Below are 19,152 nucleotides of genomic sequence, written 5' to 3'. Positions count from 1 at the left end.
TACAGAGGCACAGCCCTCCCTGTTTGCCCTATTCTGGATCTTTTCGAGTGGCGCTAGCAGCGTTTTCAAGGTACCAGCATGTACCGGGCATCCATATTCAGCTGTGGGTCTGATACTGGATTTTTAAAGTGGGATAATCGAGCTGGATGGAAGAAGGTTTTTACAGCGAAGAGTGAAGAAGGTTTTTACAGCGAAGAGTGACTTCGAGCTTTCTTGCACGGGAGGTTCTCACTCGATCGAGGTGGCACTAGACGAAGCTCGTCGACTCTCTTTACAGTTTTATTTTTGAAAATGAAACTGGGGTGTTCGCGCGGTACTAAGAAGCTCCTTTGTTTTCGATGCAATAAAGCTGATCATCCATGTATCAGACCTTTTTTCGATTTCATAAAGATCCATCTGTAGGGAAAGGGAGTCTTGTGTTGGGTCTCCATGTTTTGGGATGGCTGAATGGGTCATGGTATCGTCGGCAAATTGATCCAGAGGGCTTCTAAAGTTGTTTCCCATGTCATTTATGTAGATAAGGAAGATTGTAGGTTCCAATACACTGACCTGGGGACCCCTGTTTTTACTGAATATTCTCAGGAAATAAAACCGTCGAGGACAACCCGCAGTGAACGATCTGAAAGAAAGCTCTCAGTCACTCTTAACAGAGATTTACGAACACCGTACGCATGAAGTTTCTTCAGCAGGTCATGGTGCTATACTCTGTCGAAAGCTTTTGCAATGTCGAATGACAAAAGACCAATGCCGTACCCCTCCCCCCCCCCCGCCGCCAAAAGTCCGGTTCAATCCTGATTCTGGGCCACTAGGCAGTCTAATGTTCAGCGTATCTTCCGGAATCCATATTGGCAATCGCCTAGAAGGTCATTTCATTCCAGGAACTGTTCAAATGCTTTATTGGAGAAGCTCTCATAGACTTTTCCAAAGCAGGGGATGAGGCTAATAGGCCTATAGGATCTCATGCTCGTTGGATCGCCATCTGGCTTTAGGGAAGGTATACCATGGGCGGATTTTGATGTTTGTGGGAAGGTTCCGGAGCGAAATTGTATCCGGAAAAGTAGTGACAATGGTCCAGCTAGTTCGGAACTGCAGGATTTGAGGACGATATTTTATATATTGTCAGTACCTGTGGCTTTGGTCACATCAAGATGCCGCGAAATGCGAAGGATCTTAGGTGCAGAAAAATTCACACGATCCAGGGCAGTACAGGCTGAGTCCGAGAAACTTGGCACTTCTCTACCGTCTTCTTCAATATACGACAAAAGCCTTAGCAAGAGCTTCAGCCTTTTCCTGTTGATCTTATACCACATTCCCGTTAATCTGTAGAGAAGGAATTGAAGTCCCCGTGGATGACGATAAAGCTTCCTGGACAATTCTTCACCAACTTTTTGCTGAAGCATGCTGAACCTTGGTGGCAAATTTCTCCTTATACCTAACCCGGGACAGCCGAATCGCATTAACTGCGTTCTTGCGAGTGTTGATGAATGTAATCCTGTCCTCTTCGCTCTTTGAAAGTAGCCATTGCTTTTCTGCCTTTTGCTTTGCTCGGATAGCCTTCTTATACTGGGCATTGAACCAAGGTTTGTCCTTACTGGACACCTGGATCCGATTTCAAGGGATATATTTTTCTGTAGAGTCAATTATGGCCTGCTGGTCTCGCACCTTTCTCTGGTTCTGCAAGGAGAAAGGCTCTCTACTGCTGAGAACAAAGAGTGTTTCTCAAACCGTCCCAACCAGATTTTCCGCTCATGATTTATTTGGGGTGGAATATGAAGGTTTTCCCATGCAATCATGGCAACGTGGTCACTTGTGAAAGCACTAGCGTCTACATTAAAAGAGTCAGGATGATTTGTAAGGAAGAGGTTAAGGTGAGATGATCCGTTTGGGCCGTGATACGTATCAAAGTCGACAAGTTGTTCCAGCCCGTACGAGAGAGATAGATCATACAAGTCTGACCCCACCTTGTCAGAATCTTTGCTGCGAAGCCACACGCTATGATGGACGTTGGAGCCTCCATGAAGGATAATAGCATACTTAGCGTACTAGCCCCGAATGTATTCGAGGGAGGCTTCAAGGTAGCTGGTAATCTGGCAGGTTGGAGTTATACATGGTACCAACAATCACGGACTTATTTGGGAGGGTCACCCTAATCCACAGAGTTTGTTGATTAATGTGGCTGTACTAGTGACATCGGTGGCCAAATGTGTGTTTTTTTTTGTTTTTTTTGAAAGCTTGTTCCTGGGGGAAGTAGCAATAATGTTTGGCGTCAGTTATGTGTTTCTTCATAAATCCTATTATCTCTTATAAACTAGTGTTCTGAAGGGTTTGAAATTTTCAAAGGAACTAAAATGGAGCCCTTTTCAAGAGCTCTAAGACCGCCTTTGTCAAAAATTCCCGAACCCATAAGAGAAATTCCCAGCTTCCTTACGTGGCTATGTGCTGATTTCATTCGGTGACAGGTGTTACGAAAAGTCAGCTAGAATTTGGGTTAAAGCAATCACAGTGCTAAAAAAAAATATCTTCCATTACAATCCCAAAGTGTTTGATAAATGTGGCCTCTTTTATAACTCTATTAGTGTATATTACCATGCTATCAAGTGATAACATCATGAACTTGTCCAGCATTGCTGCTGTATTTGCTATGCTAGTGGCCATATACAATGGCATATATATTTTAATGGTCGAGATCTGTGTGTTCAGAGCTTTCCTCTTTGCACTCTCTCAAGAAGTTCCAATCCCCTTAAAATCTTTTCTTACGACCAATTCCCATCTCATTCCAGAACGAACTGCTTTTCGTTTGGCCCTAGTTGGATGGCAGAAAAGGAAGGTTTTTGGCATCTGTCATCCTTCGTACGCAAAACGTGTCCTGGCCATCTCAATCTTTCTCTGTTATAGCCCTAGAAAGCGGGATAGAAACACATTTTTTGTACAGCTTACTAATTGAAAAACGGTTAGTTAAAGGGGTACCCAAAACATTCCGTAGTCAGCACTTCCGTAAGACTCCTAACAAAGCCTCCTCTTTTTCCGAAGGATCTATGTTACAGAACCATGCATGCCCATCGTCATTACTGTAGATTCCAATATTCTAAGCTTGGTTCGTATGCTTAACTTCCTGTACTTTTTTTTTTTTTTTTTTTTTTTTTGCTAACTGTCTAAGAATACCCTGGACCTTGGCTCTTCTACTTTTAACATCTTCACTGCATCCACCATCCTTATTAATTTTACTACCCAGGTACGTGAAGCCGCCTACTCAATCAGTCTTGCCGTTACCCAACATCTAGTCTTGGTCTTCATTTATTCCTTGTTTAATCAGGACGTTCGATACCATAAATGTCATTTTTGCGAGCCTCAGTATGAGCTGACAGTCTCAAGGACAAAGGGCGTATTAGCAAACTTTCCCAGTATCGCAGTGAGGCTCTGAAGCAATTTTAATAAAAATTGATAGAGGATCTTAAATGTATAAACAGCACAGACAAAACGTGTGTAATACAGACGTGCAACATAAAATATTTGATGGTACCAATCAATTTGGTGCTTGTACTCGCCTCGTCTATCCTCAGTTTCTCTGGCTTCTAGCATGCATGAACATCCTCATAGATAGCCTAAAGGCACCCAGATACCCAACTGTTTTCAACAGTGTAAGATAGGGTGCGTATACATCTGTATCATGTGCTTTTGTCTGCGGTTAACAGTTCGAAAAGCTAAGGAGTGGCTAGTTTAAGAAAAAAGAAAACTAAAATCTCTTACTAATTCCTAAGTAAATTGCTATCTAATGAATGTGCATACAGCATAAATAATATACATCTTGTGTCGGCAGGGATTTTAATGAAGATCGATAGCACAACATGAAACTTCCAAAGCTTTCACATTATTCAATGATGCTTCTCTTGGGCTGATTTTAATGTTTTCTAAGCAGGTATACTAGAATTCTTTAGCGACTGCCCTTTATTGAACTGTAAAAAGAAAATTCTGCTCCGTTCAATAATAATAATAATAAAAAAAATCGCACTTTCTAATAATATAAGTTTAATTAAATCTGAATATCTCTATCTCCTGCACGAAACAGGAGAATTTAATTGTTTTTATAAGATTTCCACGAAATTAGGCGTTGACTTTTATTTTCTGTCTATTTATTCGGATCTCTTGTCAAGGCTATACAAATTATGGCCGTTAATTCTGAATATTTTACCAGCACAAACTAAAAAAAGTTGATAATGGACGAAATAGGGTGATCCTTTATGGTATCGAACGGCCTGAAATGGTATCTTGCACCATGAACTCTCAAAATCTCGAAAAAATCATTCATTTTGGTGATATTTTCATCTAGGATACTCAAATCATTAGCATGATTTAAGTCTTCGTGAGTTTCACCTTTCCATTTTATTGCATGCTTTTGCCGTGTTCCCTAGGGAAAAAATTCATGAAAACCATTCATAAAAATGGGAATAGAACTCAATCCTGCGTAACTCCTGTTTTAATATAAAACCAGTTACTAACTTTATTTCCTACCTTAACCACAGCAAAGTTGTTCTCGTCCATAGCACTACCGACACTTATCTGGTGTACTATACAAGGATAGGGCGTTCAATAAAGTTTTTCTGTAGGCTAAATGAAATTCTTGTTCAAAATCTACAAAACTGAGGACTAAAGAGGTCTGATGAATGACACTTCTCAATTATTAATCTAAGAGTAAACATTTTAGTCCACCCATCTTCTTCCTTTCCTAATTTTTAAAATTTCATCTATAGCATCTCTAGATCTTGAAAAAATGTCTCTCCCATGCTTTACTTCGGTTAATTGGCTGGTGATCTCGTTCAGTTTCTTGATTTCTTGAACGTGTCTAATTCCGATAATTAGAGTGGATAAGAATATTAAGGGGTAAGATGTGGAAATTCTGCCAAGTAAAGAGGTAGAGTCAGAAGGGTCTTTGCCGCACACACTGTAGTTTTAATTCATGAATTATTATTTTCCTTTCCAGTGCTATTTTTTTTTCTTTGAAAAAGTCTTAAGTACCTTACTCGGGTCTTATTTTAACTATTAGAAGTTTTGCTTCGTTTACCACATTGACACCATACCAGTAAATGAGTGGATAGGTATGACTTGCTTCATATGTCGTCCCAAAAAATGGTCAATGAATCTCTGCGTAAACGAGTGTTGAGCTTGATTTTTCAGTGTGGTCCTCTTTTTCATTTTTTTAATTCGGAAAGTTTGATGATCTTTTTTTCCCATTACTAGCCATTTTTTGTCTTTATATCTTGTTTGTATTCAATGGTATTGATTGTTCTTTTGTGAGCAAAAAGTAACAAGTTGTAATTTAATCTCTGGTTAAATGTCCGGTTTCGTTTTTTCAGAGGATGATACTCATTTAACTGAAGAAGAACGTATGATGAAACAAATGATGGGATTTGGTCAGTTTAGCACAACGAAAGGGAAAAAAGTTCAAGTTGACGTTGGTGAAGCCCATGTTGTAACGAAAAGGAAATATAGACAGTACATGAACCGTAGAGGAGGTTTTAATCGTCCTCTAGACGCTGTAGAGTAGTGTCCTGTTCAAACTTTTTTTTGTTCGTTTCAAAACTTTGTTAATTCAAGCTTTTATGTGTAATCGAGATTTTTTTATTATAATATCTTCCCATATAGTGTTGTATTTTCTTTTTTTTTTTTTTTTTTTTTTTTGCATATATTTGAGCCTTCCAGTAAGAAGATGTTAAAAAAAAAACTTCTTAGTACACGCATTTAGGTTCAAACCCACTAAAAGTTGGAAAAATGTGTTTTTTCTTACTTTAAAACAACAATTTTTAACTAATAATGGAATACTTCTGAATTTTAAAGGAAAAAATGCTTTACTTATTTGCGCGTTTGCAGATAAAAGGACGTTTTAAAAAATAATATGATCATTCTAGTTTTTTTATTTAAAACTTTTAATTGAAAAATATTCTGATCTAAAAAAAAACGAATTTACTAATCTATCAATGGAGGAATTTGTTTGTGGATTTAGATTTAATTGCTGATTTAGATTCTCCTGAAGAAACCCCAGGTTCGGGGGAACGGGTCTCAAAAACAGGTTTAAAATTAGTCATCAGAGTTTATATCACCTTGTAACTCTTAAAAATTGTCACTAAAAATTATGGTTTTTAGACCACATAACAACAAGTTAAATACATTGATAACAACCCGAATTTAGGGTATTATAATCGATTACAATAAGCTATTTTGAACAAAGGTTGGCTAAAAAAGAGCGAAATACCAAAAATTTGATACAAAAATTAAAAACAATTTCATCAACCAGAAATCAGACCAGAGTCTTCCGCGTGGTACTTGAGCATTCTACTACTGAATGAATAAATAACAGTGTCAATCAAAATCAATGAATGAATTGATTGATTAATGTTGATTGCTTGTTGTGTTTTTATTGTCATCAATGCGTAGCCTATGCGAAATCTTTGCACAATCAGACTACAAAAGGTGAGTGAAATTTTGATTATTTTTCCATGAATCTTGATTCCCACATGACAAATTTAAAGAAATAGTTTTAAAATTGATGGTTTTCAACACAGTTTACTCGACATGCTCAATTATTACTAATTTTATTTATATAAGGAACTTCCGTGTTTTTATTTTGTTGCTGCAATTAATTAGAAATACTGAACTGAAATTCAGTATCTTTTTACAATTTATATGTTTTAGGAATTATTCTCATCTTCCTTCAGCTGACCAAATAACAGCATAGATGCCTCTGTGGTATATAAAGGGATAGGTTGCCTAAAAGTGATCCGATGCGGATTTTAGGAATAATGCGTGAAGTTTTCCTGGTGTTTTAGGAGAGTACTCTTTTAGTGAAAAGAAGCAGATATAATGATAGACCATGTTCAGTAAAACTTGTCTGCGAGGTAGGAAATTTGATCTTATAAATCTCCCAAATACCCATTTAACTGGAAAGTAAGGCCCTAAAAAAATAGGTAGCTCTACTTTTTTGTCCGACAAAATGATGCCAGGAAGTGCAGGAATAATGCAGTCACTTCTGATTGTTTGTCCTCTCTATTCTTGACGAAATTTTTGTAATGCGGGTAGATGACTTTATTTTTGAGAAACCTGAAGAATAGTATAAATAAAAAAATATTTATTACCATCTGTGGCAATTTATATTATAGTTTGTGACCTGTTGTTTCATTTCACGTGCTGTATCTTGAAAATATGACAGATAAGAAGGAATTACACAAGAATAGAATATTATATGATCTTAATAGGCTGCTAGTTTTGCCAGTTGTTGTTGATTTTATTCTGAAAAAAGAGATAAAGGGGATATCCCATCTGCGGATAAAGTCAGCTGTCTAAAATCAGATGTTTTTTGATAGCTTTTTGTAGTCATGCATTCGGTTTATTAAAAAACGGCTACTCACAAGTTCAAATGGTCAAATTTGTGTTTTCGTCAAATATATTTGAATATTAAGAATAACCAAGCCAAATAGCTAAATAAAATATTGTCATACTGTGCATTCGTCAGTTTAATATTCGGGGGAAATACTTTAACTATTAAAGTTAATTCAGAATGATTAGTTTGAACTTTTGCGGGAAAAAGTGGAAGGGGAGTTTGCCTAGACGCAAAAGATTTAACACACATTACTGTCTGGGAAAGAACCTTGATTGACTTTAATACTGTTTAATTCTGTCAGAACAGAGGGTCAAGGTGCTTTCCTGTAAAAGGGCTATCCAAGCAAAACAGTTTTCTCTCAGCATTCTTCGTGTCAGCGCCTCTCAAAATCTACCCTGTAACATTTTAGAATATTGACCGTTATTTTTGTAGTGAATTTTCCTTCGTGCATTAATAATGGCGAGAAAAAGCAATTCTGTCCAGATTGCAAATTACGAGACACACCTAACTTGATTAAATGGGCTTGTTGCAATTTTTAATTCCATGTGGGGGTCAACTGTGCCCAGATAGAGATAGTCGCTTCGAGTAAATTTTGGATGTGCTTACACTGCTCGACCTTCAAGTCTACTCGACCTGTATCTACTTCAAGTCTATCTGCCCTCCGATCTGGCTCTCCTTAGACACCTCTTATCCCTGCTGAGAGAACAATAATACTTAAAATCCTGAGTGACCTAAGCAGTCCTGCATCTTTTCCTGGTCCCCCGTAAAGCCAGCGATCTCTAGTGAGTAAATACGTCAACCTGCCTCCCGACACTGGACCAAGTTGTGTTAGTGCTGCCATTCCCCTTGCCCTTTCCTAGTACAACGCCCACGTATATGCTTCTGGGGGAATGGCAAACGCATCGTTTCAAACTTCTGAACTGTTTCCCATTGTTCCTGATCCTCCTTCTAAACCATTTTTGTTCTAGCGTCGGTAAGTCATGTCAAACAAACACCATCATTGCAGTCCCCTTTTAAGCCAAGACATGACCGACATCATGACTTCAAGAGAGACATTAAACTATGAGTTAGCGCACATTTCAAATTTCTTGTTCATTTACAAAGAACACAGCCCCCCTCCCCCCGCACTATCTCCGAAGTCTACCAACCATTTTCAAGCGAAGATGCACAGCCCTAAAAAACAAGCCTTGCTATCCCTAACTACTGCTCAGTTGCAGCTCCTTTAACTTAAAAAAAAAAGAAGAATCGGGTTTGTTCCTTGGCCAAAAATTAAACTTCAGTTTATGTACCTACAGATAATTCTAATTCAAATCAGGTAAACAACCCTTTAATGGCGCTCCATACAAAAGTGTTTTGTCAATGAGTCTAACGAAAGGAGTTAAGGGAATGTGGTACCTAAAACTTATTGCTCGATTTTCAATCTCACTCTCCTGTCGGTAAACTGGTCAAAGGACAAAGCTTCAATTAGCGAGCTCTCCAGGGGACTAAGTTATCAAGATCAATCAAGAATTTGATTTGCGTCTCTTGTCAAATTTGAAAAGTTGACATTTTCAAATGGGCAGGTTTATCTGTACGAATACATTGCACCTTGACAGAAGAAAAAAAAAATACAAGAGACGGAATTTCGATTGAACTGGTAATTTTATTAAACGAACAAAATTTTTATACACGTAGGTAGAATCTTCCGTGGGGTAACCTACTAGGGAGGGAACCATCCGAGGGGGGCATTAGTCAGAAACTGTAAATACAAGAACAACTAAAAAAAATCATTGAAAGTTGAGTTCAAAAGTGTTCTCTTTGGGATGTGGAGCAGGCAATTATCTGGATACTATAAATATATAAACAACTTGGAGATTTTCGTTGAAATCGAATTCAAAACCGCGCCCTACCAGGGTCTTATCATAACCTGAATCCACAAATTTTAATGACAAGGACCGCTAAGAAACGTATATTTAGGCACAATATAGGATAATTCCATACATATATATAAATTAATTCAGCTAGAAACTAACATAGCCAGTCTAACCTGAATATGTCAGTGTTTTATTTATCCGTTGAGTCTCCCAGGAATGGCTCACAAATTGCCGTATTGCGTGACACTCTTCCGTCCTCAATTTCAGCTAACAAAGCATCCATATAAAATCTATGGAGCTTCAGAAACATTTTCTGTTGCCAAAAATGTTTGTCGCGGTTGATTTTTTCCACATGGATATCTCCTTTACCGAAGTAAACAAGGAAAAATCCTAGGCTGAGGTCGTAGAACTTTAGCTGTATCTGAACTAGATAAAAATAATTATGGTTCCTCTTTAAATTGACGCTGTTTTTATTATTGAGGAAAACACCTTTATTTCTCTTCTTTGGTTCCGGCCAGAACACTCTCTAATATGTAGAATATGTTCGAAAAATATGCGGGAGGGGGGGGGATGAAGTAGTCGGATACATTGAAAATATAAACAACTAAATTAAAGAGAAATTTTTCGGTAATTTTGAAGTAAACCCTACCAGGTTTACTTTGGGTCTTTACTATGGGTCTTTGGGTCTTAACCTAACCTAAATAGAAAAAGTTCAATGATAAGGACCACAAGAAACGTCGACACAATACACAGTAAAATATATAAGTATAAATTCACGAATTTTTAGCGTTCTTTTTTTATACGTGCATTATATAAAAATTTATGCTGGAATACATTTTCTTTGAAGCAATGCACGCGGTTTATTTACCCCTTGACTTGACCAGAAATGGCTGACGGATTGCCATATCACGGGATATCCATCCACTATTTCGGGTACTAACACTTCCGAGAAATTTTATCTTTGAAAATTTCGTTGGGAATTAAATTTGAAAGTTTGTTTTTTCTCGGGTTTGCCTAGGATACTCGTTCTAAGAAACTGAATAAAAAAAATTAACTGAAAGTAAAAAGCAAAACTTAAACTAAGAGCAAACAAATATTATTCCGTATAGAAAGGGCCGCCCCCCTCCTCGACACCTTGCTCTTTACACTAAAGTTTTAGCACATTTAAAAAAGCTTCCTATTCTAAATAAACAGCTCATGTGTTTCAATCACCGTACCTAAAAGATTGCGGCAACGGTCAAACTTTAGCTTAAGGAGCAATGTATTGAGAAGGGGGACAACCCTTTCATATACGGAACAATTTCTGTTCACTTTGAATTTTCGTGTTACTCCTTAATTTCTATTAAAAAAAAATGATTTTTCTTATCTAATTTCTGATCGTTTTTCAAATAAGGCCGGTAAAATCTGGCTTACCTTCCATGAAAAATTTTCCTCTCCTTGACGGAAACTCCTCAGTGAAAATTTACTCCCGTGTAAAATACACCCCCCCATCTGCAAAATTCCCTCCAGACAGTTCTATCTTCGCTGAAAATTCCGTAAAATATTTTGTGGACGATTCAGCTGGAAGAATTCACCTTAACCTACTTTAATTTTTAATCGTTTTCTCGATCACTCCGGAAATCCCCCTTCCGTGGAAATCTTACCCCAGAAATCGAAACACGCTGAAAATAAACCAGATAATTTTCCGTAGCATCTTCACGTGCAAAATTGAGTGGGCAAAAAGAAAGTAAGACAATTAAAAAGAATTTCGTATAGGAATTCTCTCAAATTCCTCCAGTGTGAAATTTCCCTTGAAATGTTCATCCCATGGAAATTTCTCTCCTTGTTCAAAATTCTCCCTTTGGAAACGCACCCCAGGCCCAAAATCTCTCCCTCCCGAAAAATATTTATATACTTCCAAATAACAAATACTATACGTAAACAATTGGCAAATGTTTTTTAACTTACAGCCCACTCCCCACGGACAGAGGGAGGGTCATTTTATCCCCAAAGACATAGGGTACTTATGTATTATAGTGACCCCACTCGAGAAGTGAAGTTAGGTGAAATATAACAAAACATAATGAAAATATAATACTTTATTAACAAAACTATGGAAACTACAGAAGAAAATTATGGAAAGCAGTGGAATTTTACTGTCAGTAAACCATGTGTTGACACGCAAATCGACTTTTTTTCTACATGTCCTAGTTGTACACTTCCAAAAAAAGTCTTAATCGAAAGAGTATAAATTCATATTGTGTCGATTGACGCACTGTTTTGTTTTGGGCAATATCCCCTTATCCTGGAAAAGTCTAATTGCCTCTTCTTCAGTCCTTGATGAATCCCAAATCTTCATTTTAACATTCATGGTCAGACACTGTTCTCTATCACTACATTTCGCAAACTTTCATTCATGGTCAGAGAAATCGGTTGTACTCAGATTAAGAACTTGAGTGGGGTCGCTATAGTGCATAAGTATCGGATATAGTTATTGGATCTTTCAACTATTCTGAACAAAATGACTATCTCAAAATTTTGATCAGATATCTTTGGGGGAAAAGGGTTGTGGAATGAGGGCTAGTTGTCTTCCAATCTTCTTGGTTACAATTGTTTCTGCCAAAATTTATGTATGTGGTTTCGACAAAATATGTTTCCTTGTACTCACAATGCTGTGTCAAATTGTCTGTTGCAAGTGTAAACTGTTCCACTGTTGCCAATCCAGAACTGAGAAGCTTTTTTGGTAAACTTACAACATTTCTTCTGATTGTTACTGTAGAGTTTGGCCAATGAATTACTAGCCAAGTTTACAACAGCATCTACTCTTTCGAAGAGAAGCTTGATCTCTTTTTTTGAATATTTTTCATGCTCACCATAATGCATGTTTAAAATATTTCTCCGTTAATCCAGATCAGCTTGCATTTTGCCATTTTCTTGGATTCTGGACGAATCTCTTTGTTGACGATATTTTCTTTGTTTGAGAATCATTGCATGTGTACGCAAACTCTTGTTTTCCATCCTAGATTGAACAAGCTTCCTGAAAAGTTTATTTTGACCATGCTTGATTGGCTGAAAAGCCTCGTCAATTGTTCCTGGAAGTGTCTGACTAAAGCTCCACATTCCTGACCTCGCGTTTTAGTAAGGTTATAGCCTACTCTTTCATAATATAAATTGTAAAGACTTGAAATGTATGTTTTCCTTGGGTTGGTAGTACCTGATTTATATATTTTCCCTTGAAACTTCTTTTCAACGGATAAATGGAATTTCTTTTGTATTTGCTCTCTTAAATGTATTCATGGGCATGTACCTCCCCCCTTTCCGCAAATGTGTATTTTCAAAAATTTGCAAGATTGTTGGGCGTGGGGGTGGGGGGCTAGTTGCCCTCCAATCTCTGGTGACTCTCAAAAACTGAACTAGAACTTTCAATTTCCAATCAAATGAGTCCTCTCTGAAGTTTTTACGAGCATCCCTTTCATAAGAACTATATATTCCCCAAGGGCATAACTTACAACGCCTGTCCTCGGGCCCTGGGGGCTGTGTCGACCCCGGAGTTTTCGTTATATGGTCTTTGAACTATTTTAAAAAAAATGGCTATCTCAAAGTTCTTATCAGATGGGTTTGAGAAAAAAAGGGCGTAGAGAGGGGGGCAAGGTGCCCTCCAATCTCTTTTGACTCTTAAAAAGTGAACTAGAACTTTTAATTTCAATGTTGGGGAAATGGGGAGCTTGAGGGTCATTGAGCCATTTATAGTCACCGCAAGGTAGCGCATAATGGGACATGGCCGAGAGGTAGAGAGAATTCATATCAAGGAAAACTGCATCCGATTTTGTCCCCGTCTTCTCTCCAGTTAGATCATTTTCCAAGATACGATCCCCGTGAAAAACAAATCCACCCCTCATTGATCTCTCAATGAACAGATGCTGATCGATGTCAGTAATTAGCCCAATTTTTTCCCCGCTAATTTTTAGGATGAGGTCCATCACCAGATGAGGAGATGAAAAATAATACCCCAAATCAACATTAAATTCCCCAAAGATTTTGTCCATATTTTTACACATAATGTCTAATAAAGATAACACATCACACGACAAATATAGCTTGCAGTAGTCAAACCCATTCTTACACCCTTCCTCTGCCCACACTTTTTTAGCAAAACTGTATTCATCGGGGGTGCACCTACGATAGTGTAGACTGTCATAAAACGATTCAATCGAGGGAATAGTTTTCTTGGCGAATATCAACATGGACTAATTATAAGCATAAAGATGTATACACTTGACCGTCAACAAATCATATAAATAACTAGGGAATAGTGACTTGAGAAGGAGGAAAGTGTCCTAGGTGTTATCGTTTTCACTCAACTGTATAAATTCACTTAATGATTTGGGGGAAAAAACTGTTGAAATCTAAAACACAATTTTTATTCGTATACTTCATGTCGTCTTGAGCGGAATTTCAAATGACTTGCAAAAAAAGTAATTTTCAGATGATTTAGGAATGATTTTTTAGGAAAAACTATCTATCCCCAATGCGTCATCCACTGTTCCATTTCTTTGAAAATGGGCCATTGCTGATAGCACATACTTTAGATTTGAGTTAGAATTATGGATAAAAACCGGAATAACGATTTTCTGTTTAATTTTAAATTACGAGAATTGTCAGCCCACCCCCGAAAGTTACTTTTTCCCGTTGAATTGGGATCAATAAAGTGATTATGATCCTGGACCGCGTATTTTGGGGCAAGAGCACTCCTTTAAACCCCACAAAGTGTCCCCTTTTATAGTGCCAGCTGCTCTTTATGTGACAATGTCATTGGGTATTTAGTTTGGCGCAATCGTGAAATTGCGGCGTGTGCTGTTTTTATTAAAGATACTAATAACTTTTCCATACTACCCTCCTCATCCAAAGCCAAAAAAACTTCCAACTGCATTTTATTATTGGAATCGCGACGGGCATGCGCATAGGAACACGCAACTAGTTTGTGTTCCTTGACTATATTTGGCCTTGATGGGTCTGATACCTCCACCAGTCTTGATTCACAGTCCAAAGATACTTTATCAGCTTGCAGCAGGGACTTTTTAAAGTTTTTAAATTGTAAAGTATCTTCGCCTTCTGCCGGCATTTCAATTCTTTGATTGCCATGAATTTTGCAGTGTCTCATGTGATCCGAGAATGTTCGCTCAGATCTGAATGGGGAAAGGCACATGGGGCAATAGAGACGTTCCCCTTTCTGAACGCCTTGGGATAAGAGTCGACTTACTGCCGTAACGGGGAAAAAATGACCATAGGAATTTACATCTTTGGGGGGCTCATAAATAACCCAAACCCAATTTTTAACATAATCTACCATCGGTGTCCTAACTGAATACAAAACTCCTTTTTTATTTGGTTTCTTTCCCACATTTACAAATTCCGTGTCATACTGGAGAACAACCACCCCCAACGCAAGATTTTCATTTGCTTTTTCAAATATGATTATTTCTTTCAAGGACACCGGATACTTCCCCTCTAAACAATCAAAATTTACTTTAGGGAAATTTTCTCCACCGTTACGTGCAAGTCCGTCAAGATTTTTTATTCTTTAATCATCTCTTAGTGTCTTATGGGCTGCTGCTAATAATGCATATTTATAGCATTGCAGCCCCGTGTCAAATCTGAAACTCTGAACTCCCCCTGTAGCTGACAGATCTGGGTGGCATTTTATTTTGTTACCCGCCCCACTTAAACTAAAGTTTTTTTTAAATCTACTAAGATTCAGATCCATATGTTCAATGTATAAAATGGTAGACCAACTCCCCCTCTCGTTGAACGTGTCCAAAGTTGATATTAATTTATTTACCCAGTTGAAAAAGTTATCCTCAAATTCATTTAGACCAGGGTAAAAAGTCTGATTGCCAGTTTAAAAATGAAAATAAAAAATTTCCCCAGATGTTCCCTTTTGTAAATAAAGTTTTTGATTTACTGATGCTTTAACCCCCCCCCCCCCCTTGACCGCCCCATTTCTGAATCTGAATCTCTATATGTGCTCAAATTCGGTCGATGTAGCTATGGAGAACATTTACAGGGTCTTTTAAAATAACGCTCCCGTCAACTCCGATTTCTTCTAGGGGATTAAAATCTACTTTATATGTTTGTAAGTGACCTAGAGCAGACTCTAACAAGTAAAATTCAAGTAGTTCTGGAGATGTAATACTATTCTCATGTCTTGCGCCTATTTGCAAAGGACTCAATTCACTAATTATAAAACTATCGTCAAAAATGTTCCCGGGAACATTAGTTCCAAAAATTTGCATTGTTGTTGCTGTATCATTAAGCGGAATGGTGGGGGGTGACATAGAATTGTCAATAACACCATCCTCACTCTGTTCAAATGCAATAGTTGAAGATGACATTAGCCTAGGCCTGCTAGTATATATTCCAAGTTGTTCGGAGACAACTGATCTTGTCACCCTGTATTGTCCTGTGATGGGATTTCTTTATGAGGACCCGATTCAGATACACTAGTAACACCCCCTAAATGCTCACGCATAAATCTATCTGCCCACTCCGGATCCTCTATCATGTCAATATCACAAGTTAAATCGTCTAGGCTAGCCATGTCCCCAAAAACATCATTAAGAAAACCCCTATGCCACTCCATATTATCTAGAACTAATGAAGGTTCATCTCTGAACTCCATTGGTGGTGATAGAATTGGTCCAGTAAATGCTGATGTTTCATGACCCAGTGGCGCTGCTATTTCATTAATCTGTAGAAAAAAGGTTTTATTTTCTATTTGAAATAAGCATTATTTCGTAAAGTTGAAAAATCATGTTCATTGCTAGTCGTATGTTTACCTGAATATTTAATACATACCATTTTTTTCCATACCATCCACAAAACTCAATTCCTCCTAAAATTATTTAAACTAAATACTTTTTGCTTATAGCATTATTTACAGAACAAATGCATAATAAATTACAAATTTTGTTAGTAACATACACACAAACACACACAATAAAATAGTGAAAATCATTACATTGTTATTGAATTTGCAATATTCATTATACTATCTCCATGAATTATCGGGTAGACAGAAAAATAAGCGGCGCATGCACCGCTCACACACACATACACATACACACACACACACACACACACACACACAAACACGCAACAAAATTTTGAGATAACCATTTTGTTCAGCATAGTCGAAAATCTAACAAATATGTCTTTCAGGATGACTTAATCCCCCACAGTTCCCGGGGGAAGGGCTGGAAGTTATGAACTTTGCCCATTGTTTACATATAGTATTGGTTAATGGGAAGTATAAAGACGTTTCAGGAGAGTTTTTTTTATGATGGGGAAGGGGTGTGTTACGGGGGAGGATCCTTCCTTATCTAATGTATAGAGTTGTTTAAGTTAGTTATTTAATATAATACGTTCTGGACGGCCTGCTTTCTATAATTCTTTTTGTAGTTTCCATAATTTTGTTACCAAAGTATTATATTCTCATTATGTTTTGGTATATTTCATCATGATTAACATAACTTCATTTGCATAACTTCCGACTCATGCACAATGGGCGTGTGGAGTTTATGTTATCCCCACATACATAGTTGATGGAACTTTCAATTATTTCGAATGAAATATTCTTTTTGGTTGAAATATTCTTACAGGTTTAAATTACGTTTCTAATCCCTATATATATATTCCATTAGCCTATAAGTAATTATGACTCCGAAACCAGATAGAAACGCGTTGTGGAAACAAATTATGCGACGTCAGAATTTCTACTTCAATAATTCTTAATTTTCTCATAGCTTTTGATGGATTAAGTTAACCGAAAAAATTTAAAGATACTCAAAATCAGCATTAAAATACAATTCGGTTGATATGTATATTGAAAAAATTACAGCACCCGGATCAAACATAAGAAATAATGATATGGAAATAAATATACGCCATTCATATCTGATTTATTGAGAAAGCCAGGGTTTTATTTTTGACTAATAAGAATTGACAGGGTTAAGATACATTTGATTTATTAAAAATATTTGATCATTTATAAAACTTGTTTTATTTTTGACTAGTAAGAATACATTTGATTAAGATATAACTGATCTAATAAAAAATATTTCGTTACTAAGAAACTCGTGTTTTATTTTTTTTTACAAATCTACTATTTGTAACAGCAATAAAGTAAAATGCTCACATTTTCAAATTCAGATTTTAGTTGAGTGCTGAATGGCCCTAATAAAGCATGGCTAGAGATAGATGGGACGGTGCTATCTGTTTCTTGCAAAGATGTGGTGGCAACTGCGATTTCACTGGCTTGGGGGGTTGGACCATCGGGGCTCACCATCATGTGAGCAACCATCGATTCTCTTTTCAGCTTTCTACCCGGCTGCATTGGGGTTGGCACTGGTGGGTTTTGGGCAGGCAGCGCCGGTCTGGAATGGATGTGAGTGGCTCCCAATGGACCACCTATCTTCACTTGTTGTATTGGAGTAACACCGTTAGTCTTAGCTCTCTTTTCCGGGGGGAGTAATTGTACGACTCCTCTTTCTTAAAAAGAAGACAAAATTTAGTATGGAAAAAATGATTCCCTTTTTACAAAAGAAAAAATTAGTCTGCACAAAGAATCCCCCTCTAACCACACGGAATCAGGCAACCGAGTCTCTCAAACCCCGTAAAGCTCTTTTAAAAGATACAAGAAACACTTATTTAATACAAAAATTTCGTTTTTAATGGGCACCGAGTAAAGAAAAACCACACGGAATCAGGCGACCGAGTCTCTAAAACCCCGTAAAGTTCTTTTAAAAGATACAAAAACTACTTATTTAACACAAAAATTTCGTTTTTAATGGGACACCAAGTAAAGAAAAACCACACGGAATCAGGCAACCGAGTCTCTCAAACCCCGTAAAGCTCTTTTAAACTTACAACCCTTGTTCTGAGGACTGTGGGGGGGGGGGAGTTGTCATCCTCAAAGACCTAATTTCCAGAACTTTCAACTAGGTTGAACAAAATGGCTAAATCAAAATTTTGATTGTATGTGTTTGGGGAAAAGGGGGCGTGAGACGGGGGTTAGTTGCCCTCCAATTACTTTCGTCTATTAAAAAGGGCACTAGCCCTTTGAATTTCCAATTGAATGAGCCTTTTTTTGAAGTTTCTACGACAACGCTTTCTATAAAAAAAAACCTATATGCGCCAGGGCATAACTTAGAACCTTTGCTCTGAGGGCTTTTGTGGAATGTCCTCCTCAAAAACATAATTTCTATTTGAAAATCAACTACGCTGAACAATATGGCTATCTCAAAATTTTGATTGGATTTGTTTGGGGAACTGGTGGCTGTGGAAAGGGTGTTAGTTGCCTTTCAATCAATTTCGAATATTAAAAAGGGTACAAGTCCCTCCAATTTCAAATCTAATGAGCCCTTTTCGTAGTTTCTACGACAACTCCTTCGTTACGAAGTGCCCTGGTCTAAGACCAAGAAAAATAAATAAATAAATCTCACATTGTGCCCACATCGTTCTTTACTTAGACAGCGCTATTGCGCTGCCTATGAAAGGTAGGCGTGAGAGAAGTGTTAATTGCCTTCCAATCACTTTCGACTATTAAAAAGGGCACAAGCCACTCCAATTTCCAATCCAATGAGATCTTTTTGAAGTTTCTACGACAAAGCTTTCTTCAAAAAGCTTGTATGCCCCCAGGGCATAACTTACAACCCTTGCCCTGAGGGCTGTGGGGGAGTGTCCTCCTCAAAAACATAATTTCTATCTGGAAATCATTTATGCAGAACAAAACGGCTATCTCAAAGTTTTGATTTTATGTCTTTGGGGAAATGGTGGGCTTGAAAGGAGGCTAAGTTGCTCTCCATTACCTTTTGACCCTTAAAAAGGGCACTAGAACTCTCGATTTCCAATCGAATGAGACCCCTTTGAAGTCTCTACGTCGATCCCTTC

The 19,152-nt window shown here is 37.5% G+C and overlaps 1 protein-coding gene across 2 annotated transcripts in view; it reads left to right on the top strand.

The window, feature by feature from the left end:
* The window catches only part of ytr (U4/U6.U5 small nuclear ribonucleoprotein 27 kDa protein yantar), a 78,615-nt gene extending 72,976 nt beyond the window's left edge, over positions 1 to 5,639 (top strand). For both annotated transcript variants that reach the window (XM_089100305.1, XM_089100306.1), the window contains exon 5: positions 5,352 to 5,639. In XM_089100305.1, coding sequence (XP_088956431.1) covers positions 5,352 to 5,542 — 191 coding nt within the window. In that variant the 3' untranslated portion in view covers positions 5,543 to 5,639. The remainder of the gene's footprint in view (positions 1 to 5,351) is intronic.
* The last annotated feature ends 13,513 nt before the right edge of the window (positions 5,640 to 19,152 follow it).

The sequence above is a fragment of the Artemia sp. Qi Xiang Cuo genome, chromosome 14 (genome assembly GCF_049724085.1).
Source record: "Artemia sp. Qi Xiang Cuo chromosome 14, ASM4972408v1, whole genome shotgun sequence".
Taxonomy (NCBI): Eukaryota; Metazoa; Arthropoda; class Branchiopoda; order Anostraca; family Artemiidae; genus Artemia; species Artemia sp. Qi Xiang Cuo.
Note: the sequence above shows the minus strand (reverse complement) of the source record. Positions and strands in the feature narration are given on the sequence as shown.